We start from the raw sequence: 22038 nt of genomic DNA, 5'->3' as shown, positions 1-22038 counted from the left end.
ATTATTATTATTATTATTATAGTGATGAAATCTTGATCGTCCTCCTGCTAAACTGAGAGAGACAATGCGTGTAAACAGTGAACATTGGGTGTGAAGGAAGAGTTTTACCTATTACTCTAGTTTTTTCTCATAGTTTTCATTAACATATTTTTGATAAATTTTAATATGTTGTTAAATGCACGTTATTACTAAGCATTTTAAATGAGAGTGTAAGAGCAAATGATAAAGTTACGTTATGGCTGCATCAACTTCACACCATCATCAACAATAAAAAAATTCAACTGCACTATAGTTTATGCACGATGCTGAGCACTCAAAAAAAAATATTAGTTCTCTTATCTTTTTCTATAAACAAATAAATTAGTGCAAGAACATATTTTTAACGTGCGTGCTAAAGACAGAGGTTAGTTAATGAGAGACAGACTTACCACACAAGCCCTGGTACACAGGTGAAGGTTGAAGACTGTCACTCACACAGTAAGGTTGACCTGGGAAGCCCAGCTTGTACATGGATCCTCCAATAACATTACCACTGTGGGAGAAAATAACACGAGTTATTGCATCATTGCTTTTACCACACTCTTACCACTGTTATTATTATTCTTGCGCTTGTAAAAATGTTAATCTTGTAAGTTATTAAGCACAAATGGTAGTGAAGGCTCTATCCTCCGTCCTCTAATTACAGGAAAGCGAGTTACCTAAATATCTGTAGTAGTGAATGAAGGACGTACCCTGGGGCATAGTTACAGACGTAGATCTTGGTGTAGCCAAGCGATGGGTCCTTGTAGTAGGCGTAGCCACATCCCACTAGATAGGTCTCTGCCCACACCATCTACCACACCCGCGTCAGTCCCAACATCAGTAGTCCAACAGCAGCGTCAGACGCAGCAGGACCAGCAGTGAGTAGCGTCAGACGCAGCAGGACCAGCAGTGAGTAGCGTCAGACGCAGCAGGACCAGCAGTCAGTAGCGTCAGACGCAGCAGTCAGTAGCGTCAGACGCAGCAGGACCAGCAGTCAGTAGCGTCAGACGCAGCAGAACCAGTGGTCAGTAGCGTCAAAGATACCAGTAGCAGGAGGACCAGTAACGAAGGGGACGCAGCAGCAGGTGATAATGAAGACAGCAGGAAAGAATATAGAAAAACAAAGATTAAAATTTAATTTACAAATGAAAATTTTCCTGCTGCTTATTCAGCCTGGCCGCTGCATCAGGCTAATGAATAAATTTTAGCATTCACAGGTAAACATATTCTCATCACACAGTGAATAGTATTGACGTTACTCACAAAATGAATAAAAAACAGTGTTATTTCATCATTTAAGAATGTTTTTAAGTAGCTACTTGCAACAAGTACCTAAAAATGATTGCGTATTTTTTTATTTTGGTAATATTGTTTCACTGTAATAAGTCTTTATATATATATATATATATATATATATATATATATATATATATATATATATATATATATATATATTTATATATATATATATATATATATATATATGTCGTGCCGAATAGGCAGAACTTGCGATCTTGGCTTAAATAGCAACGCTCATCTTGCCATTTAGGACAAGTGAAAATTTGTGTATGCAATAATTTCGCCAAATTCATTCTGAACCTAACGAAAAAAATATATTTGATTGCGTTTGTTTAGTACTAAATTATTATAAACGTATTTAAAATATATTTAGTTGGGTTAGGCTAAAATAAATTGTTCTTGTTATAATAAGGTTAGGTAAGTTTTCTAAGATTCTTTTGGTGCAAAATTAAATATTTTTACATTAACATTAATGAAAAATATATATCTTTAAACGAATAAGAGAAAATTTTAGAAAGGACTTAATTTTAAATGAGTTCTTGCTAATTGACCAGTTTTGCATATTCGGCACGACATATATATATATATATATATATATATATATATATATATATATATATATATATATATATATATATATATATATATATATATATATATATATATATATATATATATATATATATATGAGCCTGGCCCATGGCCGGGCTCCGTGAGTAGTATGACTCGAGACTCATCAAAGGTATATCAAAGGTATAAGGTACATAACTGAAATACAGTGAATACATTATTATTTATTTTGGTTAAACTATTAATTCATTAATTATAGTGAAGAGATAATTATTGGTATGAGAGAGTGACTTATTACTGCAGCAATGATATTGATTAAGAACAATTATAAAGAATAGGTTAGCATCTCACCATCTTATAAGACAAGTAATGCAAACTTGCCAGTGTTCACAGTCACCGGAAAACTTGTCACGTATAATATCAGGAAGATGTTAAGGTACGAGATAAAGTTTACATGCAGGAGTCGTGTGTGTGTGTGTGTGTGTGTGTGTGTGTGTGTGTGTGTGTGTGTGTGTGTGTGTGTATGCGTGTGTGTGTGTGTGTGTGTGTGTGTGTGTGAGTGTGTGTGTGTGTGTGTGTGTGTGTGTGTGTGTGTGTGTGTGTGTGTGTGTGTGTGTGTGTGTGTGTGTTTGTGTGTGTGTGTGTGTGTGTGTGTGTGTGTGTGAGTGTGTGTGTGTGTGTGTGTGTGTGTGTGTGTGTGTCTGTGTCTGTGTTTTCAGTTGGGTTACCACCTCGTCTGTCTGTATTGTTTCGATTATATCGACCTGTGAGTGTTTCTAATATGTGGTAGCAATGATGTCTAGTAGTGAAGTTGTCTAGTCAAGAAGTCTAGATTAAAGTTTTTGTGGAGTGGTCTAGTAAAGAAGATCGCTACAGTGATTGTACTCATGCTGTCTAGTCCAGGAAAACTCTGTCTGCTCTTCATTTATCATTCTCCTACCAGGAAGAGAAGCTGTTCAACGAGTTTCAGACGGACGAATTGCTTAGGGTAGGGGAAGTGACTATTATAACAGAGAAGAGCTAGGACAGAAGTAACGATCATGATAGGGAAGAGACAGTCATGACAGGGAAGTAACGGTCGTGGCAAGGAAGTAACTTCTGTAGAAAGTCTCCCTCTGTATAATTACTTACGCAATACTTACCCCGGAGGCTTCGACTGCCCCTATGGCCATCAAAACACCACCAACCAGACAGACACACCTGCTAACGCAGACAATACAAGCTGCCGCAAGAACCGAATATGCAGGCGTATGTATGTGTGCACTAAACACATTAATGATCCTTGTTGTTATTGCCAACACCTGCTGCGCCCCAACATTTGTGGCATCAGTTGCTAAAAGGTAAGTTTCTTTAAGAAATGGAACTCTTACCAGAGATACTGAGTTGAAAGTTTGTATATGAGCCAGTGTGGCGGAACCAAGAGCCAACACCATCACAAGCCAGCTGATCGTTTTCATGGGGAATTCACCATTTTATTATATCCAGGTGATAAACAGCTGATTCATTTGCCCAGGTAACATCTAAATAAAATCATGATCAAAATATACGAGGCTAAACATATACAATCCGATGAAAGATGAACTTAATGTGATCTTGTTTGGTTGTAGAGGCATGACAAAAACAGTGAGGCAAATAAAGACGACTACATGGACTTGATTAGAATCTGTGTGGAATAAATATTCCCTCTCAGGAGGTCTTAATAGCGCTCCTGTGTTTTAGAGCACTGGAACACATATCAGGCAGATCAAGCTGGCTTTTATGATGGTATCTCACTTTGTAATTGACACTGGACGAAAAGGCTTTAGTTAAAGGGGCGGGGAAGGTGTTAAAACTAGTGGTGGCGGGTATGGAAAAAGGGGACACTGAAATGAGACAAGGAGTCGCCGAAATGGAAACTTTTTCGCCGAAATGGTCCAGCAGTTACTGGAATGGGAAAGGTGTTGCTGAAATGGGAAAAAGGGTTGTTTGAATGAACAAGTCACTTGAATGAGACAAATGGTTACTCAGATGGGACAAGTAGTTATTGAAATGGAACGTGGAGTCATTGGGATGGAGAAAGAAGGGATATAATTCAGCATCAAAAGCAATTCCTCAGGTTCACTCCCATAAGAGAATATATACAATAATTTGCTTTAACAAACTTCTTTTTAAGATAATGTTTGACAATACTGGAGTGCCAATTGCCATAGTAACCATAGTTAACTCATTGTGTTTTTTTTTGTACTTCAAGACATTTTTTTTAACCCAGAATTCGTGAGGAATACATGTAGACAGGGTGATGAAGGAAGGAGACAGGTGACAGGGAGTCAAGGTTGAGGAAAGGTCGACAGGACATGTGGAAATATTTGGTTGAAACCATGGGACTGGGGGTGTGGAGAATAAAAAAAGTAAGGTAAATTATTACTGGGAAGGGGAACAGGGAAAGAAGAGACATGGGCAATGGAAGGGCAAGAAGTTAGGTTACTGCAAACGGACAGACTGGAAGATCTAGTAATAACAGAAGATAGACTTATAAGACTGTAGAAGAACGGTGAATAAGATCGTTCACCACTCACACTATCATATTATTGGCATAAAAAAAGTAGATGAATAAGACACACGTGCAAAGCTAAAAAAATATCCAAGTGCTGCACATGTGTCTTATGCACCTACCACTCTCATTGACAAACACACACACTTACACACACACACACACACACACACACACACACACACACACACACACACACACACACACACACACACACACACACACACACATACACACAGGTGAAGAATAGATATGGAGAGTAATAAAGAAGAGAAGAGGGACGTGGTAGTGATTAAGAAGGACATTTGTGGTAATGTTAATTAAGGAAGACAGGTGTGGTGGTGGTGATTCAGAAAGACAGGTTTGGTAAGCCAGACCCACCGAGGCATTCTGGAGGCAGGTGAGGTGACCACCACCACCACCACCACTACGCAAGACACTAACACTCTCATCGTCTCACAAAGCAACAGTGAGTCTCAACACTGTCACTGCACTTCAAGTATTAACCTTACATATTAAGTGTTAACTTTGAGGGAGACACACTCCAGGTATTGAGGGATGGGGACAGGGGTAGGTTTTCTTGCAGTTAAATATCATGGTGCTGAGAAGTGGGAAGGTTCCCAGAATCACTGACACAGTGGGAAGAATTGAAGTGGGAGCAAGAGGAGTGGGAGAGTAAGAGGAATGAGAAGCAGAGGAGGTGGGAGAGGTAGAGGAGCAATGGAAATTGGGAGGTGGGAAAGGGGGTGGAAGGGACCTACTAGTAGTGACGGAGATTCTGTAGAGAGACTAAGCTCTGGCTCCTGGCTTTACCTGTGGGAGAAAACATACGTATTACTACGACCATTCAGTGCTATCACGCTGACACCCATTACTCCCTTCATACAGAACCACCACACTAAGACACCCATTACTACCCTTATACAGAACCACCACAATCTAACACACCCATTACTACCCTCATACAGAACCACCACACTCTAACACACCCATTAGTCCCCTCATACAGAACCACCACAATCTACCACACCCATTACTACCCTCATACAGAACCACCACACTCTAACACACCCATTACTACCCTCATACAGAACCACCACACTCTAACACACCCATTACTACCCTTACACAGAAGCACCACAATCTAACACACCCATTACTACCCTCATACAGAACTACCACAATCTAACACGCTTGGAAGCACTTGACTTGTACTCGTTGGAACGCAGGAGGGAGAGATATATCATAATCTACACTTGGAAAATCTTGGAAGGAGTGGTCCCAAATCTGCACACAGAAATCACTCCCTACGAAAGTAAAAGACTGGGCAGGCGATGCAAAATGCCGCCAATAAAAAGTAGGGGCGCCATTGGTACACTAAGAGAAAACACCATAAGTGTCCGGGGCCCAAAACTGTTCAACAGCCTCCCATCAAGCATTAGGGGAATTGCCAATAAACCCCTGGCTGCCTTCAAGAGAGAGCTGGACAGATACCTAAAGTCAGTGCCGGATCAGCCGGGCTGTGGCTCGTACGTCGGACTGCGTGCGGCCAGCAGTAACAGCCTAGTTGATCAGGCCCTGATCCATCGGGAGGCCTGGTCATGGACCGGGCCGCGGGGGCGTTGATCCCCGGAATAACCTCCAGGTAACCTCCAGGTAACCAGGTAACACACCCATTACTACCCCTACACAGAATCATCACAATCTAACACACCCATTACTACCCTCACACAGAACCACCACAATCTAACACACCCATTACTACCCTCACACAGAGCCACCACAATCTAACACACCCATTACTACCCTCACACAGAGCCACCACAATCTAACACACCCATTACTACCCTCACACAGAGCCACCACAATCTAACACACCCATTACTACCCTCACACAGAGCCACCACAATCTAACACACCCATTACTACCCTCACACAGAGCCACCACAATCTAACACACCCATTACTACCCTCACACAGAGCCACCACAATCTAACACACCCATTACTACCCTCACACAGAGCCACCACAATCTAACACACCCATTACTACCCTCACACAGAACCACCACAATCTAACACACCCATTACTACCCTCATACAGAACCACCACAATCTAACACACCCATTACTACCCTCACACAGAACCACCACAATCTAACACACCCATTACTACCCTCATACAGAACCACCACAATCTAACACACCCATTACTACCCTCACACAAAACCACTACAATCTAACACACCCATTACTACCCTCATACAGAACCACCACAATCTAACACACCCATTACTACCCTCATACAGAACCACCACAATCTAACACACCCATTACTACCCTCATACAGAACCACCACAATCTAACACACCCATTACTACCCTCATACAGAACCACCACAATCTAACACACCCATTACTACCCTCATACAGAACCACCACAATCTAACACACCCATTACTACCCTCATACAGAACCACCACAATCTAACACACCCATTGCGTCATCTGTATGAGAGAAGACATCTGTCTATTAAGTCAATACCTACTTTACAAGTATCGTAAAAATCATTCAGTAATAACATGCCTACCTCTACCACACTTTTTCAACGTACGTAAACATATTTGTTTTACCATATTTGTCATGACTATATTTTATACCTAATATTACATTATATAGATATTGGGTTTATAGTTTAAATAAATATTATGATTCATTTTTGCTCCACTGACCTGCTGGGAAACGTATATTCCTCTTGTTCTTCACAGAGTACACTTTTCGGTACGAAATTCATATGCAGATCGATGCAAAATAGTAGATGGGAGGTTTTAAATTTATTCGCTGGGCGCGCTAAACCTGTGTGGGCAAATTATCGCAAGTAGTGGAGGCTAACTTCTTCGTCCACTAATCGCTAGCCAGACAAGCCGCCTAACTTGTGCATCATTACTATCCAAGAATATCCAGAGTTATGAAATGTGGCAGCAAAAGTCCGTAGAGTTTCTGTTGGTTTTGCTCAGTGACACTATTATGTACAGTAGCAAAGACGGAGTTGTCTTTATTCTCAGTAATGTTATTACGTTTGATAATTATAACTTGATATCTTGGTAGCTATAACTTTATATTTTGATAGTTTTTATAGTAACTAGATATCTTGATAATTATAACTTCATACCCTGATAATTATAACCTGATATCTTGACAGTTATTACTTGTTGGTTAAAATTATTCACTTTTATTTTCTTTCCTTATTTTCCTGTGTTTTTCTTTCAACAGAATAAGAATCTTCCACGAGTTTTTCAAGAGAATGAGAGTCTTTTGCAGTTTTTGAAGGAAATGGGCGCCAGCTATAGTTTTCATCACAGTTCTATATAGGCTGGAAGGAGGATTTTGAAAGGGGCTTCGATAGCTAAGAGACTCATCATCCGGCAGGCAAGTGTGAACGTGTTAAATCGGAGTGAGTGGGAACAAGTTGTGTAGGTTGAGTTGACGTGCTGTCAGAGTGTAGTGACCTGCAACCTCGAGGTACTCACCTGTGTGTAGTGACCCGTTGCCTTGTTGAACCTGAAGGGGTCAACGCTGCCCTTGGAGAAGCCGTACTGGTTCACCTCGTTGAACCAAGCCTCCACTTGTGTAGCGAAGTCTGGTGTGTCTCCCTCGTCTCTGTCGTAGGTCCAAGCCGCTGCCACGTTCTGACCCACGGGGAAGCGAGCTGTGCACACGTCCACGTTAGTTACATGTTCACACACACATACATATATAAACACGCACACACATACACATACACTATGACTCGATCCCTGCAATCACAATTAGGTGACTACACACACACACATACACACACACACACACACACACACACACACACACACACACACACACACACACACACACACACACACACACACACACACACACACACACACACATACAGTGCCTTTGTGTATATAAATAACAAGAGTTAGTCTGACCATGTGCTGTGTTCAATCAATCTATGTTTCAACTCCCTCCCTCCCTCTCTTCCTCCATCCATCACTCACTCCTTCCCTCCCACTCTCCCTCCTACTCTCCCTCAGCCCTGATCTACCTTCTAAATAAGGCGACTCGGGGTAGGGACACACCACTCATCCATTATTCTGAAACAACTGTGAAAATCCTACCGACATATATTTTAATTAAATCTTCAAAGCAATGCCCCTGATAGCTTTAATTAGCTTATTAACTACGGCGTCCAGTGTATGTGAGACCTGCTGAGAATATATAACCTGTCTTGATAATGCAAAGAAGACCTGCGGAGAATGTTTATGAGACTTGTTGAGAATGTTTATAAAACCCGCTGGGAATGTGTATGATATCTGCTGCTAACGTATATAGAATATTCGACTAAGCTATAGAAGATCTGCTAGGAATGTACAGGTATTGATGACCTGAGTTGACTTACGCTAGTCTTCTACCTCCTGCAGGAACCTGGTCAGATACTTACTCTCGTTGATTATAAAAACGGCGATCAAGTAACTATGCTGCCTGGCATCAACACTAACCTTTGATTGCCATAATACACCTTTCGAAATTCGAGGTCGATAGGATGTAGCATTTTAAAGGTAATCGGGAGGAAACTGAACAACAAAAGAAAGCATTTTGAAGAACACTGGACTCCATAAGTTATTTTGCATCCTGTGGGATGTTAAACATGGAATGAACGAAGGGAACTTCGAACAGGAGTTAGAACAAGTTCAAAAGTCGAAAATATGAACCGGGACATGATTATGAGGAGGAGTGGAAAATAAAGGAAGAGAAGCAGGAGGAAGATTAGCAGGACTGGAAGATGAGGAAGAGGAACACCAACAGTAAAACTAAACAAATGAAGATGTAGAGTAAGAAAAGGACTGGTTAAAGAGGCGGGTAAAGAAAGGGGTAGACTGAGACGCTAAAGTGGAGGAGGGTGGGTGTTGGAGGGAAGGTGGGCAGGTGGAGGAGGGTGGGTGTTGGAGGGAAGGTGGGCAGGTGGAGGAGGGTGGGTGTTGGAGGGAAGGTGGGCAGGTGGAGGAGGGTGGGTGTTGGAGGGAAGGTGGGCAGGTGGAGGAGGGTGGGTGTTGGAGGGAAGGTGGGCAGGTGGAGGAGGTTGGGTGTTGGAGGGAAGGTGGGCAGGTGGAGGAGGGTGGGTGTTGGAGGGAAGGTGGGCAGGTGGAGGAGGGTGGGTGTTGGAGGGAAGGTGGGCAGGTGGAGGAGGGTGGGTGTTGGAGGGAAGGTGGGCAGGTGGAGGAGGGCGGGTGTTGGAGGGAAGGTGGGCAGGTGGGTAGGTGGAGGAGGGTGGGTGTTGGAGGGAAGGTGGGCATGTGGGTAGGTGGAGGAGGGTGGGTGTTGGAGGGAAGGTGGGCAGGTGGAGGAGGGTGGGTGTTGGAGGGAAGGTGGGCAGGTGGAGGAGGGTGGGTGTTGGAGGCAAGGTGGGCAGGTGGAGGAGGGTGGGTGTTGGAGGGAAGGTGGGCAGGTGGAGGTGGGTGTGTGTTGGAGGGAAGGTGGGCAGGTGGAGGAGGGTGGGTGTTGGAGGGAAGGTGGGCAGGTGGGTAGGTGGAGGAGGGTGGGTGTTGGAGGGAAGGTGGGGAGGTGGAGGAGGGTGGGTGTTGGAGGGAAGGTGGGCAGGTGGAGGAGGGGGGGTGTTGGAGGGAAGGTGGGAATGTGGGTAAGTGGAGGAGGGTGGGTGTTGGAGGGAAGGTGGGCAGGTGGAGGAGGGTGGGTCTTGGAGGGAAGGTGGGCAGGTGGGTAGGTGGAGGAGGGTGGGTGTTGGAGGGAAGGTGGGCAGGTGGAGGAGGGTGGGTGTTGGAGGGAAGGTGGGCAGGTGGGTATGTGGAGGAGGGTGGGTGTTGGAGGGAAGGTGGGCAGGTGGAGGAGGGTGGGTGTTGGAGGGAAGGTGGGGAGGTGGAGGAGGGTGGGTGTTGGAGGGAAGGTGGGCAGGTGGAGGAGGGTGGGTGTTGGAGGGAAGGTGGGCAGGTGGAGGAGGGTGGGTGTTGGAGGGAAGGTGGGCAGGTGGAGGAGGGTGGGTGTTGGAGGGAAGGTGGGTAGGTGGAGGAGGGTGGGTGTTGGAGGGAAGGTGGGCAGGTGGAGGAGGGCGGGTGTTGGAGGGAAGGTGGGCATGTGGGTAGGTGGAGGAGGGTGGGTGTTGGAGGGAAGGTGGGGAGGTGGGTAGGTGGAGGAGGGTGGGTGTTGGAGGGAAGGTGGGCAGGTGGAGGAGGGTGGGTGTTGGAGGGAAGGTGGGCAGGTGGAGGAGGGTGGGTGTTGGAGGCAAGGTGGGCAGGTGGAGGAGGGTGGGTGTTGGAGGGAAGGTGGGCAGGTGGAGGAGGGTGGGTGTTGGTGGGATGGTGGGCAGGTGGAGGAGGGTGGGTGTTGGAGGGAAGGTGGGCAGGTGGGTAGGTGGAGGAGGGTGGGTGTTGGAGGGAAGGTGGGCAGGTGGAGGAGGGTGGGTGTTGGAGGGAAGGTGGGCAGGTGGAGGAGGGTGGGTGTTGGAGGGAAGGTGGGCATGTGGGTAAGTGGAGGAGGGTGGGTGTTGGAGGGAAGGTGGGCAGGTGGAGGAGGGTGGGTATTGGAGGGAAGGTGGGCAGGTGGGTAGGTGGAGGAGGGTGGGTGTTGGAGGGAAGGTGGGCAGGTGGAGGAGGGTGGGTGTTGGAGGGAAGGTGGGCAGGTGGGTAGGTGGAGGAGGGTGGGTGTTGGAGGGAAGGTGGGCAGGTGGAGGAGGGTGGGTGTTGGAGGGAAGGTGGGCAGGTGGAGGAGGGTGGGTGTTGGAGGGAAGGTGGGCAGGTGGAGGAGGGTGGGTGTTGGAGGGAAGGTGGGCATGTGGGTAGGTGGAGGAGGGTGGGTGTTGGAGGGAAGGTGAGCAGGTGGAGGAGGGTGGGTGTTGGAGGGAAGGTGGGCAGTTGGAGGAGGGTGGGTGTTGGAGGGAGGGTGGGTGTTGGAGGGAAGGTGGGCAGGTGGAGGAGGGTGGGTGTTGGAGGGAAGGTGAGCAGGTGGGAGAGGGTGGGTGGTCGGGTGAGGGAGGTGGGTTAAGACGCTGCTCACTTGATGAGAGACTATTACAACTCAGGTAATGACTAAGTGATAACTGAGAGAGAAGGTTGTCGGGTCGGGGAGTACCTCTGTTGACTGCTGCAACATGTTGCTCACACCAGCAACCTGCCATTACCAACCTCACGCAACACATCAATATCTCTCACTCAAATCTTCTCATCTTCCGCACCTCTTTTGCCAAGCCAAATTTATCCCGTCTTGCAAGACGAAGATTTAAAACCACATATGTGCGTTTTACCCAGATGTTGCACGTGTGTTGCATATGTTGCTTTCATGTTGCTCGAATGATAGTCGAGCGATATTAACTACTGCACTGTCAGTCATGGGAGGAACAAACTTGCTTATTAAGTGTATTTGTCTTTCTGTTTCCTGTCTAGAACAAACCAAACAATTAGCAAATATGTTAAACCAACTGTAATTGATTTATCAATTTTAAAAATTATACAAATTAATCTGCCATACGTAGACTTACAGTGGATTAATAAATGCGTGTCATTAGCGTAGTTTAAAAGCACATTAGTGGACAAATCATTGAGTCTTAGAGACGAAATACATATATAAACGAATCAATATTAGCATAAGTAACACAAATACGAGACGATATTGGCCCAAATACATGAAACGTTGTAGGCTCGAAACTCCCTCTGTACACAAGAGTGTTAACTATACTCGAGGTTGTAGGCTTGATCCTCCCTCTGTGCACAAGAATATGTTAACTACACTAACCTTGTATTTGATTCTCAGACCACCCTGACAAGCCGCGACGACGTAGTAAGTCACACACAGTGAAAATAAATTATACGAGATCACAGTTGGGTATAAAGCACGTTTTCCTGAGGACTTGAGTTCTATCAAGATATCGTAAACTATGAGTCTTGTTGCTTCAGTCACCAAGGATACAGTCACAGGTGACATGCTACAAGCAAGTCACTTCGCTCTCACGAAATATTTTCAAGCATTTTAAACATATGTAAAGAGGAACGCAGCAAACCAATAGCTTGTCTCTTCAATAAATCACTACAAACAGATATTATGCTACATATGTTGATAATGGCTAATGTGACGTCTATTTACAAAGAAGGAAATACTGTAGGTCCTCGTTAACTTCAAAATACCCATCAATCAGCCTAACCTTAACTGTGGAAAAAGAATAATCTAATATATAATTGGGGATACATTTGGAAGTCACCTTGAAATATATGCTGGTAATTTGTCAATGACTCTCATCCTTGATTCAAAAGAAAGCATGCTTGCCTTACACATTTACTGACGTTGACCTTGAAGTATTCGAGGTGATAAACCATGATAAAGAATACGAAATTTGGATATAGACCTCAGTAAAGTCTTTGATAGATTTTCACACAGGAAACTATTGTAGAAAGTAGCGGCACATGATATCGGAGGAGAAATCTCTTATGTCGAGGAATGGCTAACAAATATGGAACAAAGAGTGTGCATAAAAGGGAAGACATCAGAATAAGAGTTTATTACCAGTGGTTTATCATAGGGTTCAGTATCAGGTCCCTTATTGTTCACAAACCTATATTAACAACATTGACGAGAGAATAACAGCATAAGTCAGCTTACCCATGGCACAAAAATAAGTCGTTAAATAATTTTTAAGGCAACTACAGCTCAATGTGGACGTACACACACACACACATATGTATATATATAAATATATATATATATATATATATATATATATATATATATATATATATATATATATATATATATATATATATATATATATATATATATATATTCGTAAAGATGAAGACACTAAAGGAGACTAGAGGTGAAGAAGGAGAGTAGAGGAGGAGAGAGAATGTTAAGGATAATACTAACCCACGTTCCTAGCACGGTCATGGCCAGGCATACACTGGTCGGCCCACCGCTGGGCCACTGTGGCCAGCTCCTCGTCCCACACCTGTAATACAACACTGTGTGAATACTGAGAGTCGTGGGAGTAGCAGGCAGTGAGAGGCAGGGTGAGGGAGAGAGGGAAAGAGAGAGAGAGAGAGAGAGAGAGAGAGAGAGAGAGAGAGAGAGAGAGAGAGAGAGGGGGGCAGCAGAAGCTTTAGGAAGGAATATATTGACCATCGTGAGTGTGGTCGACACTGTGTGAGATTATTGTAGTCATGGCTGACACATTACTCCAATAATAATAATAATAATAATAATAATAATAATAATAATAATAATATTATTATTATTATTATTATTATTATTATTATTATTATTATTATTATTATTATTATTAAGTGTAATAATAATAAATGTAATAATAATAATAATAATAATAATAATAATAATAATAATAATAATAATAATAATAATAATAATAATTATAAAATATAATCTCCCAGTATCAACCCTAGACTGTTTTATATAAATTACATTATACACAGCAGGGTTATACTCTCAAATGTTTTTTCCAGTGTTGAGTTACAGCTCCTGGGACCCGCCTCTGACCATCAATAGACTAGTACAGCGACTCTGTACCATCTTAGGCTGCGTCCTATCTAAGCCAGATTCCTTACATGGAGTTACAGCCCCACTACCTTATCTCGGAATGCATTCCCGCTGCTCGCGGCCCTAACACGGTATAAGATACTCTCTTACGTTCTCCTGCATCTCATGAACGTTCACTTGTTATTTGTGAACAATCTAACTGTCGTTGTTGGTCTTCTCTTGTTTAACAGGCTTTTGTTTGTTATCAGTTATCAGTGTTGAAGAAAGTTATCCATGCAGAAAAAATGCTACACAACATTCGGAAATAATCCAGATTTTGGAGGGAGAAGCTTTAATCTAGACGATGTATAGGTCCAACTTAACACGCTTGTATAGCTTGATGATGGTTCAGGAAGGACCGAAACATCTTGCATAGACTACTCTCCTCAGTGTGGCTAATTCTTACATCTTTTCCAGCCACGGTGTTGTTCCAGCCACGGTGCTGTTCCAGCCATGGTGTTGTTCCAGCCACGGTGTTGTTCCAGCCACGGTGCTGTTCCAGCCACGGTGTTGTTCCAGCCACGGTGTTGTTCCAGCCACGGTGTTGTTCCAGCCACGGTGTTGTTCCAACCACGGTGCTGTTCCAGCCACGGTGCTGTTCCAGCCACGGTGTTGTTCCAGCCATGGTGTTGTTCCAGCCACGGTGTTGTTCCAGCCACGGTGTTGTTCCAGCCACGGTGTTGTTCCAGCCACGGTGTTGTTCCAGCCACGGTGTTGTTTCCGCCACGGTGTTCTAGCCACGATGTTGCTCCAGCCACGGTGTTGCTCCAGCCACGGTGTTGCTCCAGCCACGGTGTTGTTCCAGCCACGGAAAAGTTACAGCCACGGTGTTGGGACTTTTAATTTTGCTCAATACAGAAAATGAAAGCAATACCAAATGTTTTGTCCTACCCTTGAGGTCTTCTTCAGAAGACAACTTTAAGCAAGGCCTCAGTGTGAATCAGAAATATTTAATTCTCTTCTTATCCTCTGTTTTACATTCTCCATTAGAGCTCCTTTGTGTTATTGACGAGTACTGTGTTAGAAGTTACGAGTATCTCCCATGTTCTTACCATGTCTCCCTTCTCTCTCTGCTGCTTAATCCTTGTGTCAGAGCAGGTTTAGCTAAAGGAACTTCATGGTGTTGAAAGAGCTTCCTCGTGTTTAAGGAACTTTCTCGTGTTCAAGGAACTTAATTGTGTTCAATTAACTTCCTTGTGTTCAAAAAGCTTCCTCGTGTTCAAAGAACTTCCTCGTGTTCAAGGAACTTCCTTGTGTTTAAGGAACTTCCCTGTGTTCAAGGAACTTCCTTGTGTTCAAGGAACTTCCTCGTAATTGACCTCAATATTCTCTTACCTGGAGTTTACCTGGAGAGGGTTTCGGAGGTCAACGCCCCCGCGGCCCGGTCTAAGACCAGGCCTCATGGTGGATCAAGGTCTCATCAACCAGGCTGTTACTGCTGGCCGCACGCAAGCTGACGTACGAACCACAGCCCGGTTGGTCAGGTGCCTGTCCAGTGCCTTCTTGAAGACAGCCAGGGGTCTGTTGGTGATCCCCGTTATGTATGTTGGGAGGCAACTGAACAGTCGGGGGCCCTGGATACTTATTGGGTTGTCTCTCAGTGTACTCTTGGCGCCTCTGCTTTTCATCGGGGGAATGTTACATCTCCTGCCGAATCTTTTGCTTTCATAGGGAGTGATTTCCGTGTGCAGGCTTGGTGCTAATCCCCCCAGGACCTTCCAAGTGTATATTATCATGTATCTCTCTCGCCTGCGTTCGAGGGAATACAGAGCAAGGACCTTCAACTGCTCCCAGTAGTTTAGGTGCCTTATCGTACTTATGTGTGCCTTACACTTTCCTGGTCTGCAATGTCGCCAGCCTTGAAGGTGGCCGTTAGTGTACAGCAGTATTCCAGCCTAGAGAGCACAAGCGATTTGAAGAGAATCATCATGGGCTTGGCGTCTCCAGTTTTAAAGGTTCTCATTATCCATCCTATCATTTTTCTAGCAGATGAGGTAGATTCATTGTTGTGGTCTTTGAAGGTGAGATCCTCTGACATTATCACTCCCAGGTCCTTCACATTACTTTTCCGCTCTATTGTATGGTTAGAATTTGTGGTATACCCTGATACATTCTTAATTTCTTCAAGTTTCCCATAACTGAGTAGTTGAAATTTCTCCTCGTTATATATTAGTTATATTAATGTATCTGTTAAGATAAACGTTACTCTTATGTATATTGTATATAGCGTGTGTTATGTATATTGTATATAGCGTGTGTTATGTATGTTGTATATAGCGTGTGTTATGTATATTGTATATAGCGTGTGTTATGTATATTGTATATAGCGTGTGTTATGTATATTGTATATAGCGTGTGTTATGTATATTGTATATAGCGTGTGGTATGTATGTTGCATACAGCGTGTGTTATGTATGTTGTATACAGCGTGTGTTGTGTATGTTGTATACAGCGTGTGTTATGCATGCTGTATACAGCGTGTGCTATGTATGTTGTATACAGCATGTGTTATGTATATTGTATACAGCGTGTGTTATGTATGTTGTATACAGCGTGTGTTATGTATGTTGTATACAGCGTGTGTTATGTATGTTGTATATAGCGTGTGTTATGTATGTTGTATACAGCGTGTGTTATGTATATTGCATACAGCGTGTGTTGTTATGTATGTTGTATACAGCGTGTGTTATGTATGTTGTATATAGCGTGTGTTATGTATGTTGTATATAGCGTGTGTTATATATGTTGTATACAGCGTGTGTTATGTATATTGTATATAGCGAGTGTTATGTATGTTGTATACAGCGTGTGTTATGTATGTTGTATACAGCGTGTGTTATGTATGTTGTATGCAGTGTGTGGTATGTATGTTGTATATAGCGTGTGTTATGTATGTTGTATATAGCGTGTGTTATGTATGTTGTATATAGCGTGTGGTATGTATGTTGTATATAGCGTGTGTTATGTATGTTGTATGTAGCGTGTGGTATGTATGTTGTATATAGCGTGTGTTATGTATGTTGTATATAGCGTGTGTTATGTATGTTGTATATAGAGTGTGTTACGTATGTTGTATACAGCGTGTGGTATGTATGTTGTATACAGCGTGTGTTATGTATGTTGTATATAGCGTGTGTTATGTATGTTGTATATAACGTGTGTTATGTATGTTGTATACAGCGTGTGTTGTTATGTATGTTGTATATAGCGTGTTTTATGTATGTTGTATATAGCGTGTGGTATGTATGTTGTATATAGCGTGTGTTATGTATGTTGTATATAGCGTGTGTTATGTATGTTGTATATAACGTGTGGTATGTATGTTGTATATAGCGTGTGTTATGTATGTTGTATATAGCGTGTGTTATGTATGTTGTATATAGCTTGTGTTATGTATGTTGTATGTAGCGTGTGGTATGTATGTTGTATATAGCGTGTGTTATGTATGTTGTATATAGCGTGTGTTATGTATGTTGTATATAGCGTGTGTTATGTATGTTGTATACAGCGTGTGGTATGTATGTTGTATACAGCGTGTGGTATGTATGTTGTATATAGCGTGTGTTGTGTATGTTGTATATAGCGTGTGTTATGTATGTTGTATACAGCGTGTGTTGTTATGTATGTTGTATACAGCGTGTGGTATGTATGTTGTATACAGCGTGTGGTATGTATGTTGTATACAGCGTGTGTTATGTATGTTGTATATAGCGTGTGTTATGTATGTTGTATACAGCGTGTGGTATGTATGTTGTATACCGCGTGTGTTATGTATATTGTATATAGCGTGTGTTATGTATGTTGTATACAGCGTGTGTTGTTATGTATGTTGTATACAGCGTGTGGTATGTATGTTGTATATAGCGTGTGTTATGTATGTTGTATACAGCGTGTGTTGTTATGTATGTTGTATACAGCGTGTGGTATGTATGTTGTATATAGCGTGTGTTATGTATGTTGTATACAGCGTGTGTTGTTATGTATATTGTATATAGCGTGTGGTATGTATGTTGTATACAGCGTGTGGTATGTATGTTGTATACAGCGTGTGTTATGTATGTTGTATATAGCGTGTGTTATGTATGTTGTATACAGCGTGTGGTATGTATGTTGTATACCGCGTGTGTTATGTATGTTGTATATAGCGTGTGTTATGTATGTTGTATACAGCGTGTGTTATGTATGTTGTATATAGCGTGTGTTATGTATGTTGTATACAGCGTGTGGTATGTATGTTGTATACCGCGTGTGTTATGTATGTTGTATATAGCGTGTGTTATGTATGTTGTATACAGCGTGTGTTGTTATGTATGTTGTATACAGCGTGTGGTATGTATGTTGTATATAGCGTGTGTTATGTATGTTGTATATAGCGTGTGTTATGTATGTTGTATACAGCGTGTGTTGTTATGTATATTGTATATAGCGTGTGTTATGTATGTTGTATACAGCGTGTGGTATGTATGTTGTATACAGCATGTGTTGTTATGTATGTTGTATACAGCGTGTGTTGTTATGTATGTTGTATACAGCGTGTGTTGTTATGTATGTTGTATATAGCGTGTGTTATGTATGTTGTATACAGCGTGTGGTATGTATGTTGTATACAGCGTGTGTTGTTATGTATGTTGTATACAGCATGAAGATAAGATAAGATTTCGTTCGGATTTTTAACCCCGGAGGGTTAGCCACCCAGGATAACCCAAGAAAGTCAGTGCGTCATCGAGGACTGTCTAACTTATTTCCATTGGGGTCCTTAATCTTGTCCCCCAGGATGCGACCCACACCAGTCGACTAACACCCAGGTACCTATTTGCTGCTAGGTGAACAGGACAACAGGTGTAAGGAAACGTGTCGAAATGTTTCCACCCGCCGGGAATCGAACCCGGGCCCTCCGTGTGTGAAGCGGGAGCTTTAGCCACCAGGTATGTTGTATACAGCGTGTGTTGTTACGTATGTTGCATACAGCGTGTGGTATGTATGTTGTATATAGCGTGTGTTGTTATGTATGTTGTATATAGCGTGTGTTATGTATGTTGTATACAGCGTGTGGTATGTATGTTGTATACAGCGTGTGTTGTTATGTATGTTGTATACAGCATGTGTTGTATGTTCTGTACAGCGTGTATTATGCATGTTCTATACAAAGTTGTTGCTATGTATGTTGTATATAGTAATTTGAAATATTCCAAATTCGAGGTTTGTAAATACATTCATTACATTTCTGAGCGTTGAACATGTTGCAAACGTGTTTACAGAAGTGCCAGAGCCACTGTGGTGAAGATAACTCTCACCTTACACAAGCAGTCACTGGGACAACCTTTCCTAGCGATTGTCCTGTCTTCTAACAGTTGCTCACGACTGCTTTCTGAAGTAGTATGCAGCAGAAACAACCTGCTTGACCTGATTATGGCAAAGCCATATTTTGTCCTGTTCGTGTGATTAATGCGTCTGGTTCACCATAATGTTCATGTCTTTCTCTCTCTCTCTCTCTCTCTCTCTTTCTCTGAATCTAGAAACATTGCTATAACGTCCACAAGTTTTCTTTAGCTTCGTATATTCTTCTCTGTGTGATATTCTCATCATTTTGTATTTATGCAATGACTTGGAGAGAGCTACCTCCAGTTATAGCATTCACACGCATAACATTGATATATATTTATCGACAGTCGTTCATAATGACTTAAACTGAGTTCACACACACACATATATCTATCTATCTATCTATCTATCCATCCATCTATATATATATATATATATATATATATATATATATATATATATATATATATATATATATATATATATATATATATATATATATATATATATATATATATATATATATATATATATATATATATATATATATATATATATATATGGCACCTACTTGAGTAACCTTCCAGTTTGTTTTTATGCCACACTGTAAATTAGTCACTTGTTTTTCCTCGTGTCAATGACCTTCTAGTAAACCTGAATATATAGTCCGCCCACTCCTCCATTTTCTTCCTGATCCCAGTCATTGTTCCACAGAATACCATAGGATCAATAAAGTGGGATTGTCTTCAGGTTTACAGAAGCTTTGTGTTGACTTGCTTCACAGTGCTGAGTTTTGTCTCTGGCAGCTTACTCTCACCTCTCCTCTTCTCTTTTCTCCTCCCTGGATGTCCTTGGCACTATTTTTTTCTTATTGGTGTTATCCTTCTGTTTTATTATTTTATTATACTCAGCAATGTCGAGTTTCATTTTCTTTATTCATTTTGCATTCTCTCAGAATTCTAGTTCTCGCTTATATTTCATCCGTCAGTTCTTCAATGTCTCTTGGTATTTCTCAATAAAATTCTCCTTCATCGGTAACCTTAACATTATTTTTTCTCCTCCTGACCAGCCTTGATCACTGTTTCTCTCTCTCCATGTTTCACACTGTCTATAAATTAGCCCAAGTAAAGATCTAGATCCTTAAAGAACAAAAGGACACAATACCTTGGCTGGAATAATACAAAGATAAACCTCACGTACGACATTAAAACTTGTGACGACGTTTCGGTCTGAATTGGATCATTAACTAGTTACAAGTCGGACCGAAACGTGGTCATCAGTTTGTCTGCTATGTGCGGGATGTGTATTCAGGTCCTTACACAAGAAATCCGGACTGTAATCATCTATTTTTAATTTCATATTTAAAATTACATGAGACGAGGTATGTTCGTTGGTAGGTTGAAAACTTATTAACAATGCCCCTGGTGTCTCGTTTTCGTTAATTTATAGCATAAACTTTGCTAAGTTTAGTGTGGTTGTAGCACAGACTATCATCTAGCGACCTTGTTGACGAGTCTGTTCTTGTCACTCCTGTCACTTCCACTGATTATCATCCATGTCGTCATCAGTGTATTCTCTGATTCTTCGCTCATTCACTGATGCAAGCTTAATCTTCGTTAGTCTCTTCAGATCCAATCTTCATTATTTCTCTCTTCAGATCCAATCTTCATTATTTCTCTCTTCAGATCCAATCTTCATTATTTCTCTCTTCAGATCCAATCTTCATTATTTCTCTCTTCAGAATCTAAAAAGTGATGAGCTTTTCTATGCATTCCTTCAGGATCCAGGGTGTTAGAAGTTCTTCCAAACATTCCTTCAAGATCCAGGGAGGGAGTTCTTCCATACATTCCTTTAAGATCCATAGAGAGAGTTCTTCCATACATTTCTTCAAGATCCAAGGCGTGAGAAGTCCTTTCATACATTCCTTTGTGATCTTAGGATTGATATCACCAGGTTCTACCGCTGTGTTTTTTTTCTGCATAGAGTTGTATCAAGTCATAAACTTACTCTAATAAAGCTCTACACAGAGTCAGACACTGTCACAACCAAAGCTTGTTCTACAACTTATGACAATAAATATGTTGGTACAAGATAAATCACTGATGGTGTAGGTTAAGCAACAAAAGTCTCTTGCAAGCCGAGCTGCACAAGCTGTTCGCTCACCTGTCCTCATATATATGATCGTAACCTTAATTATCCGCATTCAAAATTAGTGAAGCTTTGTTCCTTAATGTTTAGTCCAGCTGTCAGTGTCATGCATATACTTTGAATCTTAATGAGGTAGTTATGTCTGGGTCGATGGGCGATCTGGGAAAGGCATCCTTGTATCTAATAAGCCCATCCCCCTCAAATTCAATTTCTTTATATGCTATACAAAGATAATGTAGTTTACATGTAATACAACATTATTAGGCACAACAAGAAAGCCACTAGTATGCAATTGATCCGAGAAAGGCATCCCCGTATCTCATAAACCCAGCCCCCTCTACCTTAAGTATAAGTGCGGCATAAATTTCTAAAGCAGATAAATACCATCATTGAAGACTGTAAGTTAATTATAAGAAGCGTTCACAAGTCATAGCTTAGCAACTAATATCTCAATTTCTCCAATAAAAATTGAAAAATTGGCTCCTACGTAGCCTCTCCCCCCTCCCCCTCCCCCTCCCCCCCCTCCCCCCCAGGATCCAACCTTCCACTACGACACATCAACTTTGAAAGCTGCACG

At 42.1% G+C, this 22038-nt stretch overlaps 1 protein-coding gene across 1 annotated transcript in view; it reads right to left on the bottom strand.

The window, feature by feature from the left end:
• Window positions 1–22038, bottom strand: part of LOC128696543 (venom allergen 5-like) — a 135414-nt gene that overhangs the window by 5714 nt on the left and 107662 nt on the right. The window contains exons 5-8 of the mRNA XM_053787841.2: window positions 13326–13407; window positions 7949–8127; window positions 732–832; window positions 429–532 (exon numbers count right to left, since the gene is read on the bottom strand). Of these exons, the coding sequence (XP_053643816.1) occupies window positions 429–532; window positions 732–832; window positions 7949–8127; window positions 13326–13407 (466 nt within the window). The remainder of the gene's footprint in view (window positions 1–428; window positions 533–731; window positions 833–7948; window positions 8128–13325; window positions 13408–22038) is intronic.

Source organism: Cherax quadricarinatus, chromosome 47 (genome assembly GCF_038502225.1).
Source record: "Cherax quadricarinatus isolate ZL_2023a chromosome 47, ASM3850222v1, whole genome shotgun sequence".
NCBI lineage: Eukaryota > Metazoa > Arthropoda > Malacostraca > Decapoda > Parastacidae > Cherax > Cherax quadricarinatus.
This window is presented reverse-complemented; position numbering and strand designations above follow the sequence as displayed.